The sequence below is a fragment of the Cupressus sempervirens genome, chromosome 1 (assembly GCF_028749045.1).
Source record: "Cupressus sempervirens isolate cs-2001-9-10 chromosome 1, ASM2874904v1, whole genome shotgun sequence".
Classification (NCBI taxonomy): Eukaryota; Viridiplantae; Streptophyta; class Pinopsida; order Cupressales; family Cupressaceae; genus Cupressus; species Cupressus sempervirens.
In genome coordinates, this window is record NC_143118.1 from 716,504,486 (window position 1) to 716,524,832 (window position 20,347).

At 36.6% G+C, this 20,347-nt stretch overlaps 1 protein-coding gene across 1 annotated transcript; it reads right to left on the reverse strand.

Annotated features, from left to right (window-relative positions):
- Window positions 1–19,591: 19,591 nt before the first annotated feature.
- LOC149579957 (putative 2' cyclic ADP-D-ribose synthase BdTIR) lies at window positions 19,592–20,113 on the reverse strand. The gene has a single exon (XM_089802815.1). It carries the CDS (start codon window positions 20,111–20,113, stop codon window positions 19,592–19,594), a length of 522 nt encoding a protein of 173 aa, XP_089658941.1.
- Between the last annotated feature and the right edge of the window lie 234 nt (window positions 20,114–20,347).

The following is a 20,347-nucleotide window of genomic DNA, read 5'->3' on the forward strand; positions in this document are numbered from 1 at the left end:
ATAGCAAAATATAGTTTAATCACAATTTTTATTTGTATTGACATCTAAGGGATTTGTGATTTATTTTTTTAGTAACTGATTCACCCCTCCCCTCTTAGTTACTTCTCTTATATTCCCAATATAAATAAAATTTCAAACCCATATATATTGCTCTTTCTTTTTATTATTTTATGCATTTCCATAGATTTAATCTAGGGTTATAACAATAAAACCATAGCTTTGGTACCACTTGTTAGAAACTTGTAACCAAAAATATCGACATTTCCACATAGCCAATAAAAAATCTAAAATAAATATACCAATGCAAGTAAATAGAAAACATACACAAAATAATATGAAATAATATATACTCTTGGAAATCCTTATCGAGGGAAAAAAAAATTAGCCTCAAAAACATCCATCTCCATGTATTATTAAAAAAAAATACCATTACAATACAACCCTATAAGCCTCCAAAGCCACAACCACAATCAAGAAATCCATGTGAGAAAGCATGAATCCACACATCCCATGCCATGATTCTAACCTCCACAAATGATCCTTTGGCTAAACCATCTCTCCTTGTCTCACTCCAAGAACTACCCTTCTAGTTGCTTTTGCAGTATAGAGCTCCCACAAAATAACCAAGTGATGTTACATAATCCATGTCCTAAAACCATGTTCTATCAGACCCCCCATTGAACCACATTGAGTATTGGGGATTAATTTTTTATTATTAATTTTAAATAATTAAATTAAATATTATCACAATGTGTTGGTGCAAATCATCAAGAATATTCCATTGAAATTTCTAGTTGTTGCATGTATATCTAGGTGCTCTTCGGTGCAAACATTAAATGCTAAATAAATATAATATAACACAAACAATATCATGTAATCTATGCAATTCACATACTCTCTCTCTCTCTCTCTCTCTCTCTCTCTCTCTCTCTCTCTCTCTCTCTCTATAACAAACACACACACACATTTAGTTGTTTTTTGTATTGCCAAAAGGACTTATTTGTTGGAAAATTTAAAGAAGTTGAATGCCAATTGGAAATGGGTTAATGTGCCCCCCATTTAATTTATTATAGGATGGTAAAATTTTCTATATTTTGTAGATCTTATTCTATTGTTAGTTGAATTAACATCTTGTAAATTCATTTTTTTTTTGTCCATATGTTAGACTTGATGTTACATTTTTTTGGGTTCAAGCCCTCTCCTAATTGAATTAATTAGAATAACTATCATGCTAACTCTTTTATAAAATCAATTTCCTCATTCTCTATTATTTTGTTTATGTCTCCTTCATTAATGTGTTGTTTGGGATAAGTATTACATTATTTTAAGTATTTAATGATACAATAGTTATTTATTTTATAAATTTTAAAATATAACGTCCTTTGAAGAATATTTTTTAAGTAGTATCATTTCCATTCATCGTTCATCTTTCCTTAGTACCTAACCTACTCTCACGAAGTTGACACCAAGGATAGTGTCATATATGGACTAAAATTTGATTTATGATTACCTTCCCTTTTGTAACCTATGTAGGCTATTAACAATGGAACTGATCTTATCAAGATATCATATAATGTAGGTTGAAGTAAGAATCCATTAGTAATTTATATGTTTTATATAAATATACTTCATATTTAATGGTATAAGATGGATGAGGAGTTAGCCTAGACTATACACTAACTTGTTAACAAAATGGAATAAATAAAATCCAAAGTTAATAAATCATAACACATTACAGTTATAAATATGTATCTATTATTACTTAACCTTCTTGTATATATTCTTAAGGATTTAACCTCCTTTAAAAGAATCTTATTTATCTTCCCTCATTTTTATTTTTTTACTACATCTATATATTGATTTGACTATCTTAGTTTCTATTACATTATACCATTATTAAAATATCTAAATTATTGTATACAAGTTTTGTTCTTTCTAATACTAATCTATGTTATGTATATTTAGCTAGATGCACCACAACCTAGTTATGTAATTGTTTTTTGTGAGATACTCATTTACAATTTTGGATCTAATCAATTCTCTACTAAAGCCATGTATATCCTATATTTAGCAGGCATACTTTAATTTTGACTATACAATTCTCTTAGGTTGAATAAATAACTAGAAGGGCCACTAAGATATGATGAATAAATAAATTAACTTCTACATGTTCTATTGATGATAGCATGACTATGGATTAAGATATTTGTGCTCTTGCCAATCTAATAAAACATGACTCAAAAATCATTGCTAGCACCAGAGCTTGTTGATCAATATGAAGAGTAGAGTTCTCATGATTTAGAATATGAACTTGAGTTTCATGTTTGTGATCAAGCAACCCTATGGAACTAGGCCCATATGTAGTAGCAAATCCATACCCAGATCTAGATCGATACTCAATAGCCTTATCCATTTACCCATAAGCAATTACAAAGACAAATGTATACCTTCCATATCAATAACGTGTTCTTACTTTTGGTACATTAATAGCCTTCGATGTAGCTTAGTGTTCCAGCCCATAGAATTGTAGGTCCCTTAGCAACTAATCCTTAAATAGTGGGGTTTCCCTTAGCCCTTCAAAATATAGGCCCCCCTTATATATTATTGTAGGGGAATTTTAATCAATATTTCATATATAAATGATGCACATGAATAAACTCTATTTGGTGTCTATTATTCAATCATTTTATATTGAAAGTGGTTTCCTCCACATGTGATTTCACACTACAATCACAACTTATAATACTGTGAATTATAATAGGATCAATAATTAGAAATTGAAATATACTTATGTATTCATCCATATAATAGATTCAACATCAATTGATTTTAAGTTTTGACTTGTTAACTCTACAACTTTGCCACTCAAACTTTGAATTTGAATTTTGAATTTGGTTGATGGTAGGCCCTATGCCTTGCCTAGACTTGCAACTCGTACTTGCAATTTGCAGGGATTTGGAGTAAAATCTAGATGGTAGTGGGACCATTGGTGTTGATGGGGAGATTTTTGCCAAAATGGCTACTTTGGATAGTGGTGGCCTTGTTGGTGGTCCTCAGAAGGGCGATCAGATGCTGACAAATGAAACCCTGTCAAGTTGGAAGAACATGCTTGTTGGCCCCTTGAAGACCAATGTGCTTACAAAGGATCCCAAGATTTCCCATGGCCTAAATGGCCCTATGATATCCCTCCTAGATTGTTTGGTGGACAATGTGACATTTGGCCTTAAACTATGAGTTGTTGGAAAATTTGTTGCATTTTGACCTACTATTGAGATGGTGCACAAATGGGTCAGTCAAAGATGGAAGGTCAGAGGTAGTGTTGTTGTCTCTGCAATTCCTAGTGGCCTTTTCTATTTTAAGTTCACTTAAAAGGAGGATATCAACCTCATTCTCTCTAGTACTTGGTATTATGGGAAGCATTGTCTTTCCTTGACTAAATGGTATCCAGACTTTGATGCTTGTGCAAATTTGAACAAACTTGCCCCAGTTTGGGATAGACTATTGGGTTCTCTACTAGAATTTTGGGATGATAAGATCCTAAGGTGGGTGGGGAATTCCTTTGGTCATTTTGTCATAGCGAACAAGGTGACAATGCAAAAGACACAGCTGGTTTATGCAAGGTTTTGTCTGAATTTTGCCTTAAACCATGCACTCCCCACTATGGTTACTCCAAAGACTAAATGGGGAGAGAGAATCCAACCCATAGAATATGAGAATGTGGGCCTATTTTGCCAAAAATGTGGTCACTTTGGACACCTTATTGTGGATTGTAAGATCTAATTGCAGAAGGAGGGCTCTCCAAGGATTGTTATGGAAGCTTTAGGGGAATCTTTTGATGCCCCAAAGTAGGTTGTTCATTCTATGGAGATTCCCCCAGTGCTTTTTGCTCTAGAAAATAATGTCCCTAGGGAGGGAGTAGCTTTGGAGGATAAAAAGAAAATGGATGAATACCCCTTTAGAAGGGACTTAGAGCAACTCTTGAGTTCACCCATGAGGGGGCTTGGAGATGGCATACTATTGGAGGAAGGTGAAATTGTGACTCCCCACCGTCTTTCTAGTTCCCCAAAAATTCAAGGAGGTGACAACCAACATGATATGACCATTGCAGGAGGTGAAACTCAGGAGAGAGTTTGTACCCCAATAATAATGGTTAAAGCTTCCATAGTAGAGATTGCAACAAAAGTGATGGAAATCATTGATACAGCTGAGAAGGAGCTTAGCCCTACCTCACTACATGATGAGGATAATGGGGAATGGGAGGTTTAGAAAAAGAAGAGGAAGGGGGGAAAGACCAGATGTAGGAGCCAGTGAGACAGCTTGAAGACCATCTAATAGAGCAACCAAGACAAAGCAACTAGCAAGGGATGTGGCCAGTGGGAAGCAACTTACACTAGAGAAATTTATTAGAGGTAAGAAATGAAATTCCTCTCTTGGAATTTGAGGGGGTTAAATAATCCCAAGAAGCAATATGCTCTGAAATAATGCATATTTCAGGAAAAAGTTGACTATGTTTTAATACAAGAAACTAAACTATCTAGTGCTAGTTTTGATAAAATAGTTAGCCATATCTAGCTGGGTGCTGAGTATCTTCATAGGGATGCTAATGGTGCCTCAAGAGGTATTTATACTATGTGGAATCTAAATTCCATGAAGGGAACTGAGGTTTGGAAGAATACAAAACTTATATTCATTGATTTCCATTCTAGCACTCATTGTTTGAGGCTGATCAACATCTATGCTTCTAATAGAAAATTAGGAAGTAAGGATATGCATGATGAATTGGCTAGGACCTTTAAAACTATGATGGATAAAACAATGATGTCTATGGGAGACTTTAATACCCCCTATATCATTTAGGGAAATTCGGTGGAAACAGGGACTGCCCAGAAAGCTTGCAAGACCTTAATGATTTTATGAGAAGAATAGATTTGATAGATCTGGAAATTAGAGGGAACCCATATACTTGGACTAATAATAGAAAGGGAAAGGGGCTTATTCAGGTTAGATTGGATAGGTTACTTGTCATAGGAAACTGGAATAGATCTTACAAGAACTGCTTCAGATCATTCCCCTATAATCTTCCTATGGATGGATGGTTTGAAAAGTGGGCCAAAACCTTTCAGATATGAAATTATGTGGCAGTCTCACCTAGAATTCAAAGAGTGAGTTCAAGACTGGTGGAATATTAAGATTGACAATAATGTGATGTATAGATTGACCCAAAAACTTGACCACATAAGGAGGAATGTGAAGAGTTGGGATAAGGATTGATTTGGAAACCTATTCAAAACTAAGGGTGATGTGGAGGAAAAGCTTAAAAAACTCCAAGGGGAGATTTCTGAAGGGATCAACCTAGACTATGCAACTCAGGAAGAGGAGGAGTATAGAAAAAAGTGGAAGGATATTCTCTTGAGGGAGGAATTTTTTTGGAAACAAAGATCAAGAATTTAGTGGCTTAAAGAATGGGATAAGAACACTACTTTCTTTCATAGGTCAGCCTCTAACCATAAAAGAAGAAATACTATTATTAGGCTGGATGGGGAAGGGGGAAGGGTCTTTAAGGACTAGGACGAGATGGGAAAACATGCGGTGGAATACTTTAGCAAGGCTTATGTCAAGGACAATAAGGTTGTGAATCCAGTGATCAGAAGAAGTTTGATTAATACAATTCCATAGGTTCTAGGAATGGAGGAGAAAAGCCATATTCTTGGAAATATCACAAAGGAGGAGGTGAAATGCGCAGTTCTCTATGAAAGCTTATAAGGCTCCAGGCCCAAATGGGTTCTCCCCTACATTCTTTCAGCATTTATAGGAGGTTGTTAAACCTAAATTGGTTTGGGCTACTAGATATTATTTTAGAATAGGTAAGATGTTAGAAAGGATCAATAAGACCTTTATTGCATTAGTGCCTAAAATCCCCACACCAAAGTGCCTGCTAGATTTTAGACCCATCAGTTTATGTAATACTATTTATAAGATATTTGCTAAAGTTTTGATGAAAAAAATAAAGCATTTTTTGGAAAGAATAATTGGTAGTCCACAAAAAGGATTTGTTCTTGGAAGAATGATTCTAGATGTGGCTATAACCACACATGAGGTTATTCACTCAATGGAGAAAAACAAAAAATGAGGGATGGCATTCAAATTGGATATCTCCAAGGCTTATGATAAGGTTAAGTGGGATTTCCTTTTTGAAGTGCTTGAAAGAGTGGGGTTTAGTAACAAAGTAATAAACCTAATCAAAGTGATAGTTGGCACATTTCAATATTCTATCCTCATAAATGGTTCTCCTTGGGGAAACTTTGGGGTAGAGAAAGGACTAATGCAGGGTGACCCACTCTCTCACTACCTCTTCATTATGATTGCTTAAAGGGGTTAAGCTAGCTACTACAACAGATACTAAAGTCCTACAACAATTTTTTGACGACACATTCCTATTTGGATAATCTTCAATTATAGAGGCTCAAGCTTGGAAGATTATTCTACACAATTATGAAGAAAGCTCAGGTCAACAAGTCAATTATCACAAGAGTAAGATTTATTTCTCTAATATTGATGCCTCATTACAAAGGAGGATAAGAAATATTTTGGAATGTCAATCTACCAGCCTCCTAGATACTTACCTGGGATTACCACTAACCACTAAGGAAGTGACTAATGAATTTTGGAATACGATAGTGGAGATTATTTAGGGGAAACTTGTAGGATGAAAAGGGAAGATACTAAGCAATGCTAGAAAGATATATTTAATTTTAGTGGCTCTTCAGGGTATCCCCATTTATTTCTTGTCCCTATCCAAAATGAACCAAAACATGGCAGAGAAGATTGAGAAGATACAAAGGAACTTCCTATGGTCAGGGATAGAGGAGAAAAATAAAGTGAGTCTAGTCAAGTGGGAGGAGGTGTGAAAACTAAAGAACAAGGGGGGGCTGGGAGTGAGAAGACTTTGAGACCTTAATAAGGCTCTACTCATGAAGATTGGCTAGAGATTAGTGGAAGACAATATGGGTTGGGGTAAAACTATGAAAGCTAAATATTTGTCAAATTCCCCTTTCAATTGGAATCTATTTAATAATGACCTCCCAAGAGGGTCTAAAATATGGATGAATATAGTCAGAAGTAGAGGATTATTAAGAGAAGGGACAAGGTGGATTGTGGGAAATGGTTTTGGTATTAGATTCTGGGAAGCCAAGTGGATGGGAGGGAGACTTCTAGTCTTCAAAAAAATTAGAAGGTTAATGGAGTTGCTTAAAGAAGATGTGGGAAGTAGAGTTGAAGATTATATTGATTAGGGGAGGAAGTGGAGGAAGCTTGTTAAGGAAACTTACTCTCAAGAGGACATTCAACTTCTCAAGAAATTAGAAGAATTGATTCCAGAATAGAGAATCCCTATACTTTTCTAGGAGGATACCACGACTTGGGATTTAACTTGAAGCGGTAGTTTTACTATTAAATCGACTTACATACACTTATTTAGCAAGGATCCCTACCCACAAATATGGAGTAAGGTTTGGATTAGTAACCTAATTCCTAAAATTAATTTAATTTGGTGGAGAGCTCAACATGGCAAAATTTTACCATTGGACAATTTGAAAAGAAGAGGTTTTTATATTACTAACCATTGCTATCTCTACAAGGAAAAGGAGGAAACCATAATTCACCTATTTCTAGAATGCTAGCTTTCTTTAGAGATTTGGAGTAGGGTTTGGGAGAGATTTGGATTAAACTAGGTTATGAAAGAAAATTTGGGACAATTTGTGGAGAATTGGAGTTGTCCCTTTGCTCACCCTAGATTGAATTTGCTATGGAAGATAGTTCCACCATATGTGTGTTGACACTGTTGGCATTATGATACATTTTTGTCCTTAGTTACAACACTTATTGGATTTTGAATGCTTACCGAGCTCTCACCGGACATTCCTTTTGTAAGCCAAGCTTTAATTAGTTCTCAGTGTTTACCGAGTGATCGAGGTGAACAAAGAAGTCAGTATTTACCGAGTGATCGAGGTGAACAAAGAAGCCAGTGTTTACCGAGTGTTCGAGGTAAAGAAAGGAATCAGTTTTGACCGAGTGAAGATGTACTTAATATTGACCGAGAACTTCGTGATAACCAAGCTCCTGAGGTTATTAAGGAAATTAATTTTACCAAGCTCAGACGGTTATCAAGGAAACTAACTATCACCGAGTCACAAGGTTCTATCGAGTGTTTCCTTTGATCACCGAGCTACAGTTCAGATAGAAGTGTTCACCGAGTGACATCTCTTCTACCGAGTCTCCAGTGGTTACCGAGTTCAAAACTACTCGAAGTGTTTAGTATGGACCGTGCCTTCACTTCTATCGAGTGCATGACGATGCCGAGTAACGCAATGGACGCCGAGTATCAGAAGGACACTAAGTCAGTTCAGTGAACCCGAGTTTTTACCTTGGGCCGACTTTGTATAGAGATTTGCACTTGTTGTTTTGGCTGACCTTGCATGTATTGTTTATTTGGATGGTATATATATGCAATGTATTGTATCATTCAAATGTAATGGTAATGAATGAAAATGTGAAAGTGTGAAAGAAATACATGTGTGCGAAAGTATGTGTGCTGGGTTGTGAAGGTATTCAGCAAGGTCAAGTTTTGGAGCAGAAATGTTTTATCTATCACATCAAGGTGAATCAGAGCATAGTGGATCTTATCAGCAATCAGTTGTAATTAGATCCACTATTTCATTCTAACAGGTGAATCAGTTTTTGTAAATCCTTTAACAAGGTAGACTTAACAGTCTTTTGTAAATCTCCTAACAGAGTGTATACTTTATTGTATGTTTGTAAATCCTCTAACAAGGTGGATCTAGCAATCCTTTGTGCTCCTAACAGGGCAGATCACCAGAAGTGGTCATTGTAAGCCTTAACCGGCCAACTTCATACTGCAGTAATGAAGCTTTGTGGGTTTCATCCCCACCCCAGTTTTACTTTCTATTTGGAAGGTTTATGGGTCACCAAATCTGTGTGTTCAAGTGTTGCAAATGATTTTGTTTCATGCTTACAGTAGGTTACTTGGATGAATGGTGAATATATCAGTATGCAGTTTTATTGTTGGAAATATTCAAGATATGACAAGTTACTAATTCACCCCTCCCCTCTCAGTAACTTGTCATATCTTGAATATTTCCAACAATTGGTATCAGAGCAATAAGGTTCTCAAGATAAAAGTTTCACAGCTTGAGCAAAGATCAAGGACAATGGAGATATTTAGACTTGACAAATCTATTGAGAATGAAAAGCTAGATCTGAAAATGGCCATGGCTCAACTCAATGAAGCAAAAGAGCATCTTTCACAATCCTTGAAAAGAAGAAAAGAACTTGCAAGGCAAATGAATGACCATCAGTATGTTGAAGAAAAGATTGAAGATCTCTCACCATCAAGTAGTTCAGATGAAGCTGACAAAGCAATCAAAGAACTTTTAGAAAAGAATGGATCTCTGCAGGAAGAAGTAAGAAAGCTCAAAAGGGAACAAGAAATCCAGTCCATCAGGCTATATGAAATCTTGGAGCAAAGGAACAAGGCAGCTGAAGACTTAGAGGTAAGGAATAATAAATCCTCTCAGCTTGAAAATCTTGTAACTCAATTATCTAATGCAAATGAAGAAATTATGAATCTAAGATCTGAGAATGAGAATTTGAGAAATGACTTAATTACTGAAAGGCAAATCAATGCAAGCTTACAAAGTGATCTAATCTCTGAAAAACAAGTCAATGAGAGAATGGTAAAATCTCAAAAGGACATGGATCAATTGAATCTGCAAAATGAAGAAAACTTTCATAAACAAAATGGTAAAGCAGGCCTTGGATACAAGGAAGAAGGTGAATCCTCCAAACAGGGTACTCAAAAGAATCAAAGACCTACTTGCAGCCACTGTGGTAAGTTAGGTCATACATCTAACAGATGTTGGAGCAATGGAAAAGGCAAATTTAATGGAAAGTGCTACAATTGCAATCAGCATGGACACAAAGCCAATGAATGCAAAAAGAAACCAAAATTTGAAGGTAAATGTCACAAATGCCAAAAGCAAGGTCATAAGGCATCACAATGCAAATCCAAATCATTTAATCCAGCTGAACAACTTGTCAAAGCAATATTTGGTTGGGACTACAACACTTGGTGCAGATGTCATTATTGTGGAGAATATGGTCATACTGGCATAAACTGTGCAAGGCATCACCTAAGAAAAAGGGATACCACTGTAAGATGTTATACATGTACAGAACTTGGTCATATATCTAAAAACTGCATGAACATAAAGAAAGTCGAGGATGAGAAGAAAATCAAAGTAGACAATATTCGGAAGCAAATGAAGTAGTAATGGATTCCTAAGTCTACCGAGCCAGATAATTCAAGTGATGGAATGGTCACTCAAGAAGTGAGTGACTCTACCATTTCCAATTAAAGACTCATCAGGATAAGACCAGGACTGTATCTACAAAGCAATATCCTAAGCAGTCCTAGAATGAAAATATGATCAAATCAGTATTTCAGATACATCAGGATCATGGTCGGTACATGACCTTACCGAGCTCAGTCGGGTGCAATAAGGCTCCTTTCACCAAGTTGCACTTACCGAGCATGGTTGGTTCTTCTCTTACCGAGTTAAGGTCGGTTTAACCTATTTTCTTTTGGTCACCGAGTTGCGAAGTTTAAGCCGAGCTAGTGGATGACAGTCTGTCGATCGCAGCTACCTCCACACTGAACATTAATGGCGAATTTTTCATCAAAAGGGCAGATTTTGACCTCATTTTTCACTGCGAATTCGAGATTTACACAGAAAAAAAGGCTTTCAAGCGAGTTCAAGCGATTTGAAGAGATTTTCCAACGAAGTATTCTTATGAAACCTTTTCACTCACCGAGCAGCAATGGCATCCGCAAGCACCAGCAGCAGCAAGGCGAAGAAGGGTTCCGAAATTCTTGTGAAGGGAACAGAATGGAAGGCACCTACGTTCAAGCTCGTTCCTGCCATCGCTGAATCGCTTGATCCCAATGGAGCTCAATCACAGATTCCACCCAAGGTACTCCTTGTGAACGACATTCACACTCATTTTAAGTGTGCTATTCAAGAAATAGGGACATTGGACATGGATAATGCCCTAGCAGAGTTATGTGTAAATGGTTCTCTCAAAATCGAGCACAAGCATTTGGAAACTAAAGGTTTGACTCACATCGCGCATATGCCTAGAAACTTCCAAACCAAATGGATTAGGTATATCTTGAGTCGAGTGCATAATGGTCAGTTGTGGTTGGAACAACCCGTTTTGATAACCAAGAAGATGATTCACAAAATCACAGGTCTCTTGATGCTCAGCAAAGCCAAAACCACCAAAACCCTAGGACGGGATGAGTTACAGAGGCAAACCCTAGCCGAGTGGGATGGTAGAGGTTTGAAGGTTAACACTGTAACAGATCTGGAACTAAGATTTGGCATACATATTATTGCATATAAGTTATATAGTTCCAGCAGGTTAAATAGTGTACCGTGTGAAGCTGTGGATTTGGCCCTGAAAATTGTAAAGAAGAATCTTGAGTTTGATCTGTCAAAAGTAATGTTGAAGTAGTTAAACAAGAACATGGATAGTATAAGGACATCAAAGAATAACCCTTGTAAATTTGGATCTCTATTAATATGTTTACTATTTTATGTACAAAAATTCTTTCCATCAAAGGGAACCGTAGAATGGAGAAAAGATGTCCCAATTTTGTATCAGATTAAAGATTTTATAGCAGAGATGGGAGAAAATTTTGATAGTATCATGGATAACTATTTTGAAGACTTTAAGGAGAGGATGAATAACCGATTCAGAATTCCTCCTAGGCTTGTTGAAGAATATAAAGATGACGTATGTTTTATGGTTGACTATGACAAGGTGTACATACAGGCAGTTAGACCCCGAGTTGCATGGGTGAAACCTCTTCCATATGAGGTAAATATTGATGAAACAAGGGATATCATTGAAGCACTGGTAAATGAGCCAGTAGACCCAAGGCAACAGATTTTTGGTACTTATGATGAAGCAAAGGCCAGAATTGAACTGAAAATCAAAATTCCACAGGCCATCAGCAAAGGTAAGAGGAAAGTGGCCAAACTGAAAACTGCAATGGGTCCTCTTATTCTCACCGAGGGAAAAGGTGAAGATAAAGAAAGTGAAGAAAAAGAAGAAGGAGAAGAAGAATCAGAAGAAGAGCAACCGGAAAAGAAGAAAGGCAAGGTAATCATTACCAAGCCCAAGAAGCAGCCTACTGCAGTATTTACTCGGAGGACAAGAAAAGGTATTCAGGAACCTGTATTGGTCAAGCCTGCACCTACATTCGAGCAAAGGCCCAAATCATTGGAAGAAGGAGTTGGCATCACAAATTTCAAGGCATTGAAATTTGAGACAAGGACTGATGCAGAGAAAATGCAGATTGAGGAACTGGTACTTAACAAAATGGGAAAATGGAAATACTCCCCGGACTAGATTGCTCCTCATATCTCTAAAGAACTACTGGAGAGAGTACAGTCAAGATGGGAGTTAGCCACCAAGATGGTAAAAGATATATATGAGCAATCCCTGAAGAATCTTCGGCCTAGTCTCACTGGAGCAGAGGTAAAATCTGAATTGAAAACCTATGAAGGTAAAATGATGATCAGATTCCACACTTGTTTGATTTTGATGAAAGATATAGAGCATGTTGTGTATTGCTGTGAGTTCTCCAATTTTGACTACTCCAATTTGTTCTACAATTTTGTCGCCGTCTACTTCAGGCACAGTGAGCTTAGATACTATATTACCGAGTGTATCACCATTTTTGGCCAGTACTCAAATTTTTGACCCTGTACATACTCCTATTGGCACTCAACCCTCAAGCATCCCAGTTTTTACTGCTAGTCCTTCTGTCTCTACTGTTGTGTCTATTCCAAAGGTCAAACCAGTCATCTCAGAAGTCAAACAAAAGCAACCATTAAGACTTATGATCACTGGAAAGAAAATTCCTGAAGACATTGACTTGGACACAGAGATAGTAATTCCAAAGATTGACTTTGATAATGCTACCATTGAAGAAATGAGGTATGCTAGTCAACTTATTGAGAAAAAGGCTACTCAGATGCAGTTAAGATCAGAAAGGGATAAGGAATACAAGATAATTGAGGATGCCCGGAACATAATTACTGAGGCTATAGGTGTTGATGTTGATACTTCTCAACACATTTTGATTCAATTGGAAGAGGCAGTTAATAAATTCAATGAAGATGCCTCCGGACAAGAAAAGCTGATTGAGCGTGCAACAAAGAAATTTGATAATAAGGTGTTGGGGCACATTGCCCAGAACATTGCAATAAATCAAGTTGCATTAACCTCAGTTTTGGCAGATATGGAAAATTCTTTTAATAATGTAACATCTCTTTTTGCTAAGCTTTTTGATGTTACCGAGTACACTAAGGGAATAAGAGAGAAACTAAATAAAATTGATGAGGATCTGAAGGTGAGCACACAGAACTTGAAGCTTGACCCCAGTTCAAGCTCATCTCATCACCTCAGGATCAAATTTTTGTCAGAGAAGTAGGCAGAGCTGTTGAGAGAAGAGGCAAGGATCTGATCTACATTGATAGATATCCAAAACATGATCCTTCCCATCATGGATTCAATGCAGAAGCACATTGCACATTCAAAGACATTAATCCATGATAATAACTTCTCCATTGCAGACCATGTGATTGAACTTTCGGCTGAAATTCAAGTAGCTCTTTCCACCTGCAAAATTTTGCAAGAGAATTGGGATAAGACTCTCTAGCTTATTCTTCAGGTACATTCAAAGTTCATCTCTCATTTTGGTGTTTCTATATAAGTATATATATTCTTTTATTCTTTGGCATTATTGTCAAAAAGGGGGAGATTATTGTTGGATATGTATACTATGGGTGAATAAGTGTTTTCAGAAAAATTGTACAAAGGAAGAGATATACAGCTCATGTAAATACTGTATGTACATTCTATGGGGGAGTTGTATATAACGAAGCTATGTATATTCAGAATCAGTCATCAGCATGTTAGATAAATTTTGTCTCATAAGTGTTTTTGTCACTAATTCCAAAGGGGGAGATTGTTGGCATTATGATACATTTTTGTCATTAGTTACAACACTTATTGGATTCTGAATGCTTACCGAGCTCTCACCGGACATTCCTTTTGTAAGCCAAGCTTTACCTAGTTCTCAGTGTTTACCGAGTGATCGAGGTGAACAAAGAAGTCAGTGTTTACCGAGTGATCGAGGTGAACAAAGCAGCCAGTGTTTACCGAGTGTTCGAGGTAAAGAAAGGAATCAGTTTTGACCGAGTGAAGATGTACTTAGTATTGACCAAGAACTTCGTGATAACTGAGCTCCTGAGGTTATCAAGGAAATAAATTTTACTGAGCTCAGATGGTTATCAAGGAAACTAACTATCACTGAGTCACAAGGTTCTATCGAGTGTTTCCTTTGATCACCGAGCTACAGTTCAGATAGAAGTGTTCACCGAGTGACATCTCTTCTACCGAGTCTCCAGTGGTTACCGAGTTCAGAACTACTCGAAGTGTTTAGTATGGACCGTGCCTTCACTTCTATTGAGTGCATCACAATGCCGAGTAACGCAGTGGACGCCGAGTATCAGAAGGACACCGAGTTAGTTCAGTGAACCCAAGTTTTTAACTTGGGCCGACTTTGTATAGAGATTTGCACTTGTTGTTTTGGACGACCTTGCATGTATTGTTTATTTGGATGGTATATATATGCAATGTATTGTATCATTCAAATGTAATGGTAATGAATGAAAATGTGAAAGTGTGAAAGAAATACATGTGTACGAAAGTATGTGTGCTGAGTTGTGAAGGTATTCAGCAAGGTCAAGTTTTGGAGCAAAAAAGTTTTATCTATCACATCAAGGTGAATCAGAGCATAGCGGATCTTATCAGCAATCATTTGTAATCAGATCCATTGTTTCATTCCAACAGGTGAATCAGTTTTTGTAAATCCTTTAACAAGGTAGACTTAACAGTCTTTTGTAAATCTCCTAACAGAGTGCATACTTTATTGTATGTTTGTAAATCCTCTAACAAGGTGGATCTAGCAATCCTTTGTGCTCCTAACAGGGAAGATCACCAGAAGTGGTCATTGTAAGCCTTAACCAGCCAACTTCATACTGCAGTAACGAAGCTTTGTGGGTTTCATCCCCACCCCAGTTTTACTTTCTATTTGGAAGGTTTCTGGGTCACCAAATCTGTGTGTTCAAGTGTTGCAAATGATTTTGTTTCATGCTTACAGTAGGTTACTTGGATGAATGGTGAATATATCAGTATGCAGTTTTATTGTTTGAAATTTTAAAAGTTACTGATTCACCCCTCCCCTCTCAGTAACTTGTCATATCTTGAATATTTCCAACAGACACATATGGAAAGAAAGAAATAAAAAAATATTCAGGGAGGAGAATAAATTAGTGGAGGTGGTCTTTGGAATGATGGAGAAACTGTTGAAGGAGAATTTAAGGGTGGCTAGATGTAAGATGCCAAAGGAGGAACCAAGTAGACAAGAAGGACTAATGGCTGAAAAATGGGGCTATCATGAGGATTTTTTCCTATTTCATAGCTCAAAAATGATGAAGCAACAAAAAATGAAATGGAGACCACCCACCCTTTCACATTTTAAACTAAATTTTGATGGTGCTACTAGAGGAGGAATAGGAGTGGCGAGAGGAGTGTTACGGGACTGGAATGGTGATGTGATGTTGGTCTATACTGGGAAAGTGGGAAATGGAAGCAATAATTTGGTCAAGGCAATGGCATTGTTTTGGGGCCTTCAGCTGATTAGCAAAATGCAAATTAAGGAAATATCAATTGAGGGGGACTCCAAATTAATCATTGATATGGTCAAGGGAGCCACCCAACTAGGATGGAATATTTGAAATATCATAATGGATATTAAGCAAATGTTAGAAGGGATGGAAAGTGTCCACCTGCAACACATTTATAGGGAGGGGAATAAGGTGGTAGATGTGCCGACTATTGAGGGGTTTAAAACTATGGCAATCATGTGCTAGAGGGATATGGCTGATCTCAATGATGATGTTATGTCATTAATAACCAAGGAAAGAGGCAGGAATATTATTCAATTATGATTATTAAATTTAGAGTTAGGACCAAATTTGGCAATTTTGTGATGATGTCCACTAAATTTATAAAAGCTCTATTGGGAATGAGGAAACATGATCATACAAAAAAAAATAAGGAGTGAATGCAAATTAAGAGGGATGTCATTTCATAATTATGGAAACACATTGTGGATTTCAAATTACACCCCATTTAAAAGTACAAAGGATATAATTTCTTGGACTATTAGAGATTTTGGAGGTGTGGAAATAATGATGCTATGTAATCACAAATTCCACAATAATTTCACATGGGATTTTGAAACTTATCAAGCATGGGTCTGGAAATTTTTTTGGTTTAGTGTTAAGGGCTTAAAGTGAATAGTAGTTGCAAAGATATCATAGAAGAGGAAGTACAAATGCTCATTACTAAAAAAGGGGAGGTGGAAATTGGTGGAATTGATATGGGTGGGGACCTGAGTAGGCTGAAGCTCACGAAGATTGAGAACTTCAAAGATAGGATGGCCACCTGGTTTCTGCTAAAAGAAGGGGATTTTTTGCCCTACATGTAGTCAATGGCAGGGTAGGACAAGAATTGTGCCCTTCAATTTGTCAATAGGTGGAATGATAGAAAGGTCACCATTAATGGAATCATCTTTCAAGTGACTAAGGAAGTGACTTCCATGGCGACTGGCCTTTCAATGAGGGGGAAAATGGAAAAAGGTCACTAAAAATGCTGATGAGGCCAGCATGAACAATGTCTTTGTAGAAGATGAGGAGCTGGTTCGATATAGAGGAGGGTTTAAAAGGGACAAGCTACCAACCCCATGGGATGATGTGTGCTTGGTTCTCATGAGATATCTAACGCTGGAGGGTAGGTTCAGTGTCTGTTACTACTACCATTTCCCTTTTTTAAATCATTTTAGAAATATGGGTTTCATTTCTATCTTGTTTTATCTTTTGCATTCTCTTGAGGATATGGTTGTGGATATTAGGGAAAAGAGAAGTAAAGGGAAAAACTATACCATAATCCATCAAGGCCTAATTTTTAGTCTCTACTAGTTTCACCTTACCTTGTGTCCCTTGAGGGTGGTGGTGGTTGACAACCAGTGTCACAGCTAGAATTCACCCCCGAGCACTAGTATTGGTACTAAAATTCACACTCCCCACCCCTCCCCTTGCTGGAAAAATAAGAAAAATAAAAAAATTGATATGACTATGGAGAAAAAGGATAATAGGAAGATAAAAGTTCAAAAAACCCATAGAGGTGGATGAAGAGGATTCGGGGGAGGAGGCTAGAGGTGAGGCAAGGAGGAGATCTAAAAGACTTGCCCAATCCCAAGCAAGACATAAATAAAAATTCAACAGATGTAGGGTGGAGGAGGTTGAGGAGGAAAACTCAAAAGATAATAAAGAAGAAAGGGAGGAGGAAGAAGAAGGAGGTAAGGAGGAGGTGGAAAGAAGTATAAACTTAAAAGATAATTCTATTGATAATACATAGACTTATTAGGTTTCTATTGGTAATGTTGATACCACAGAGGTTACACATGTGTCTACAAGCTTTTCCCTCTAGCCCATAACCTTTTGTGAAGAAAGCAGTAAAATGGATACCTCCCCCATAACCATTTCATCCCCAGCCAAGGAAAACTCTAAGGATTTTACTAATCATAAGGTTTTGTAGGATAAAATCCAAGTCTTGAATACCAAGGAGGAAACAAGGAAGATGGAAATGGAAACCAAGGTGTAGGTGGAGCAGTATGCCAAGCTAGAAAAGAGGGTTAAATTTTTAGAGGAAGGGTTCTTTACCTTCTCTAAATTTAACTTCAAAGTCACCCATGCCACGACCACCACCCTCTAGCTACTGGCGTAAGAAAAGGAGGATACTAGAATGGAAATGGAGGACCATAAGTTGCTCTTCAAATTCCTTGTTGATGACTGGTCTCAGATTTTGCTGGTTGCAAAGGAGATGGAGAAAAAAGAAATTTGAGAATTTTAGCTTAATGGGATCCTCGGATCCAAGACTTTTATGTTTATCTATTCTTTTTGGTTTTGCTGGTATCCAGTTGTAATTAAGACTTGGTGTTGGCCTATTTTGCCAATAGTTATCTAGTTGAACTTTCGTAGTATTAGATCTTCTAGACTTTTTAGTTTAGTTGTTCCTAGTATTATGTTGTTTAGTTTCTAGTTGAAGACTCTTTGGCTTTTCGATGTTTTAGATGGTTTTTTGCTTACTGGTGGACATTGTTGGTAATGTGCTAGTTACTAGCTTTTTTCTTGTAAGGGTTGACCCCTTAGTTTTGGTCACTTTATATTTCAAAAACATCAATTGATTTGATACAATAAATAATTATAATTTCTTTATTATAAGCTTGGTTAACATATTAACTAAAAAATAATTAAATTGATTTATCATTGTAATTATGAAAATATCTACTAACATGCATTCCCTTGAGTGTTTGTTTACTTTTCTTGGGGCTCTAGGATGGATGGGTTGAACCTTTTTTGAGAACTTCTATTCCTTTCACATTCACAATTGAATGCTAGTACTAGTTTGTCATGTCTTTGGTTTCCTAATTTTTTGGTTGTGTGCTTCTTCAATAAGTTCTTTCGTTATTTCCTTGTATCCTCTTAGCTCTCTATAATTCACACAATGATTAGGGTTTCTTTGCTTGATTCTTTGCTCCATGAGCTTCTAAATCAAACTTCGGTTATTAATAGATTTATAGTGCTCCAACACTTTTATCCAAAAAATAAGTTATGAAAATATCTTAGAAAAGCTTTGTAGACATAAATTAAATGTAAAGAACACAAAACAACAAATAAAATAAAATAACTATAAAAAAGAAGAAGAAAAAACTAAAATTTTAAGAATAAGAATAACTTTATTAAACAAAATTTAACACGGCTCTTTATCTTAATAAATTAAGATTTTGGCTATTAAATAGTGAATAATAGTGTTTTATTTCATTTTTTTCAACTCAAAAGTTTACAAATTCTATGTTGTGGACACTTTGGAGACATAATATAGTTAGTTGGTTCTATATGAATAACCAACACTATTCTTTCAAATGAAGAAGTACAATAGTAATAGTAATAGTAATCTCACAAACTGGATGTCCTAATACATCGTATTTTAGAAGGTCACTTCCTATACTATGACATGCCTTCAAATGGCTTAAACATCACACATGAAAGCTTCATTCCTAAACTAAAAGTATTAAATAGTCAAAATTGACTTGTTTTTCCATACTTAATTTTCTTCCTTAATGTATGATGTCTAAGGGTGACCACAATTACCATCACATTTTTCCATTTCAATATATTGAGCCACACATTCTGTGAGCTTCTACATCATCTGTTCTTCATCACTGAAACTGTAAACAAAAAATAATATGTTGGAGAAAGAAGCCTCCAAAACAATAAAATAAACATATTAAAAAAACCCTTGAAAACAATTTTTACCCATTAACTATAAAGTCTTCGACTAGGGAAACCCTGCGCAGTGCAGCTTTCCATTTGTCAAGTGTTGGACCATTGAACTTCCCAGCCTGCTTATGCTTCCGGAATGCCTTGGCATACATTCCATTCTTGTCCTCCATTCGAGCCTCTGAAGGTCTGATTTTCCAAAACACGGGGATAATTGGAGCCCCTGTTTGAATGATCAAAAATAACTCATCCAAACACCACTCTGAATCCGCATAGTTGTGAGATAAGATCACGACATGAACTGAAGCACTTCTTATTGCGCAACTTATAGCTTGGGGTATGTACTGTCCAGCTCTCAGACTATGTTTGTCCAAAAACGCTTTATATCCACTGTGATGGAGGTTATGATACACTAAACTTGCTAAAGAGTCTTTTGTATCTTTTCCGCGGTGATTAATGAAAACATCATAAGCAGTAGTGTGAAGAAGGTAAGGGAAGGACTGATTGAGATGAGATAATGGGGGTGGAGAAGGGGAAGCAATAATATTTCCCATATGGTATTACCAATTTAGCAACGTAGCTTTGTTTGACGAGGGGTCCTATAAATAAATAGATGGAAGAATTGGAAGAAATGATGAAGTGCGTGTCAGCATAGTTCATAGTTGTACATCACTACTGAAATCTTCAAGTCATTCTGTTGATCTCTTTCCGCTTTCTATAGAAGGCTGGTGAGTTTGACTTGACTAGTGGAAGACACAAGAGAGGAAATGAGTTGTTCTTTGTCCATA

Excerpts from the sequence above, each read along its gene's own strand:
- LOC149579957 (XM_089802815.1), bottom strand. The coding sequence starts at position 20,113 with ATGGGAAATATTATTGCTTCCCCTTCTCCACCCCCATTATCTCATCTC.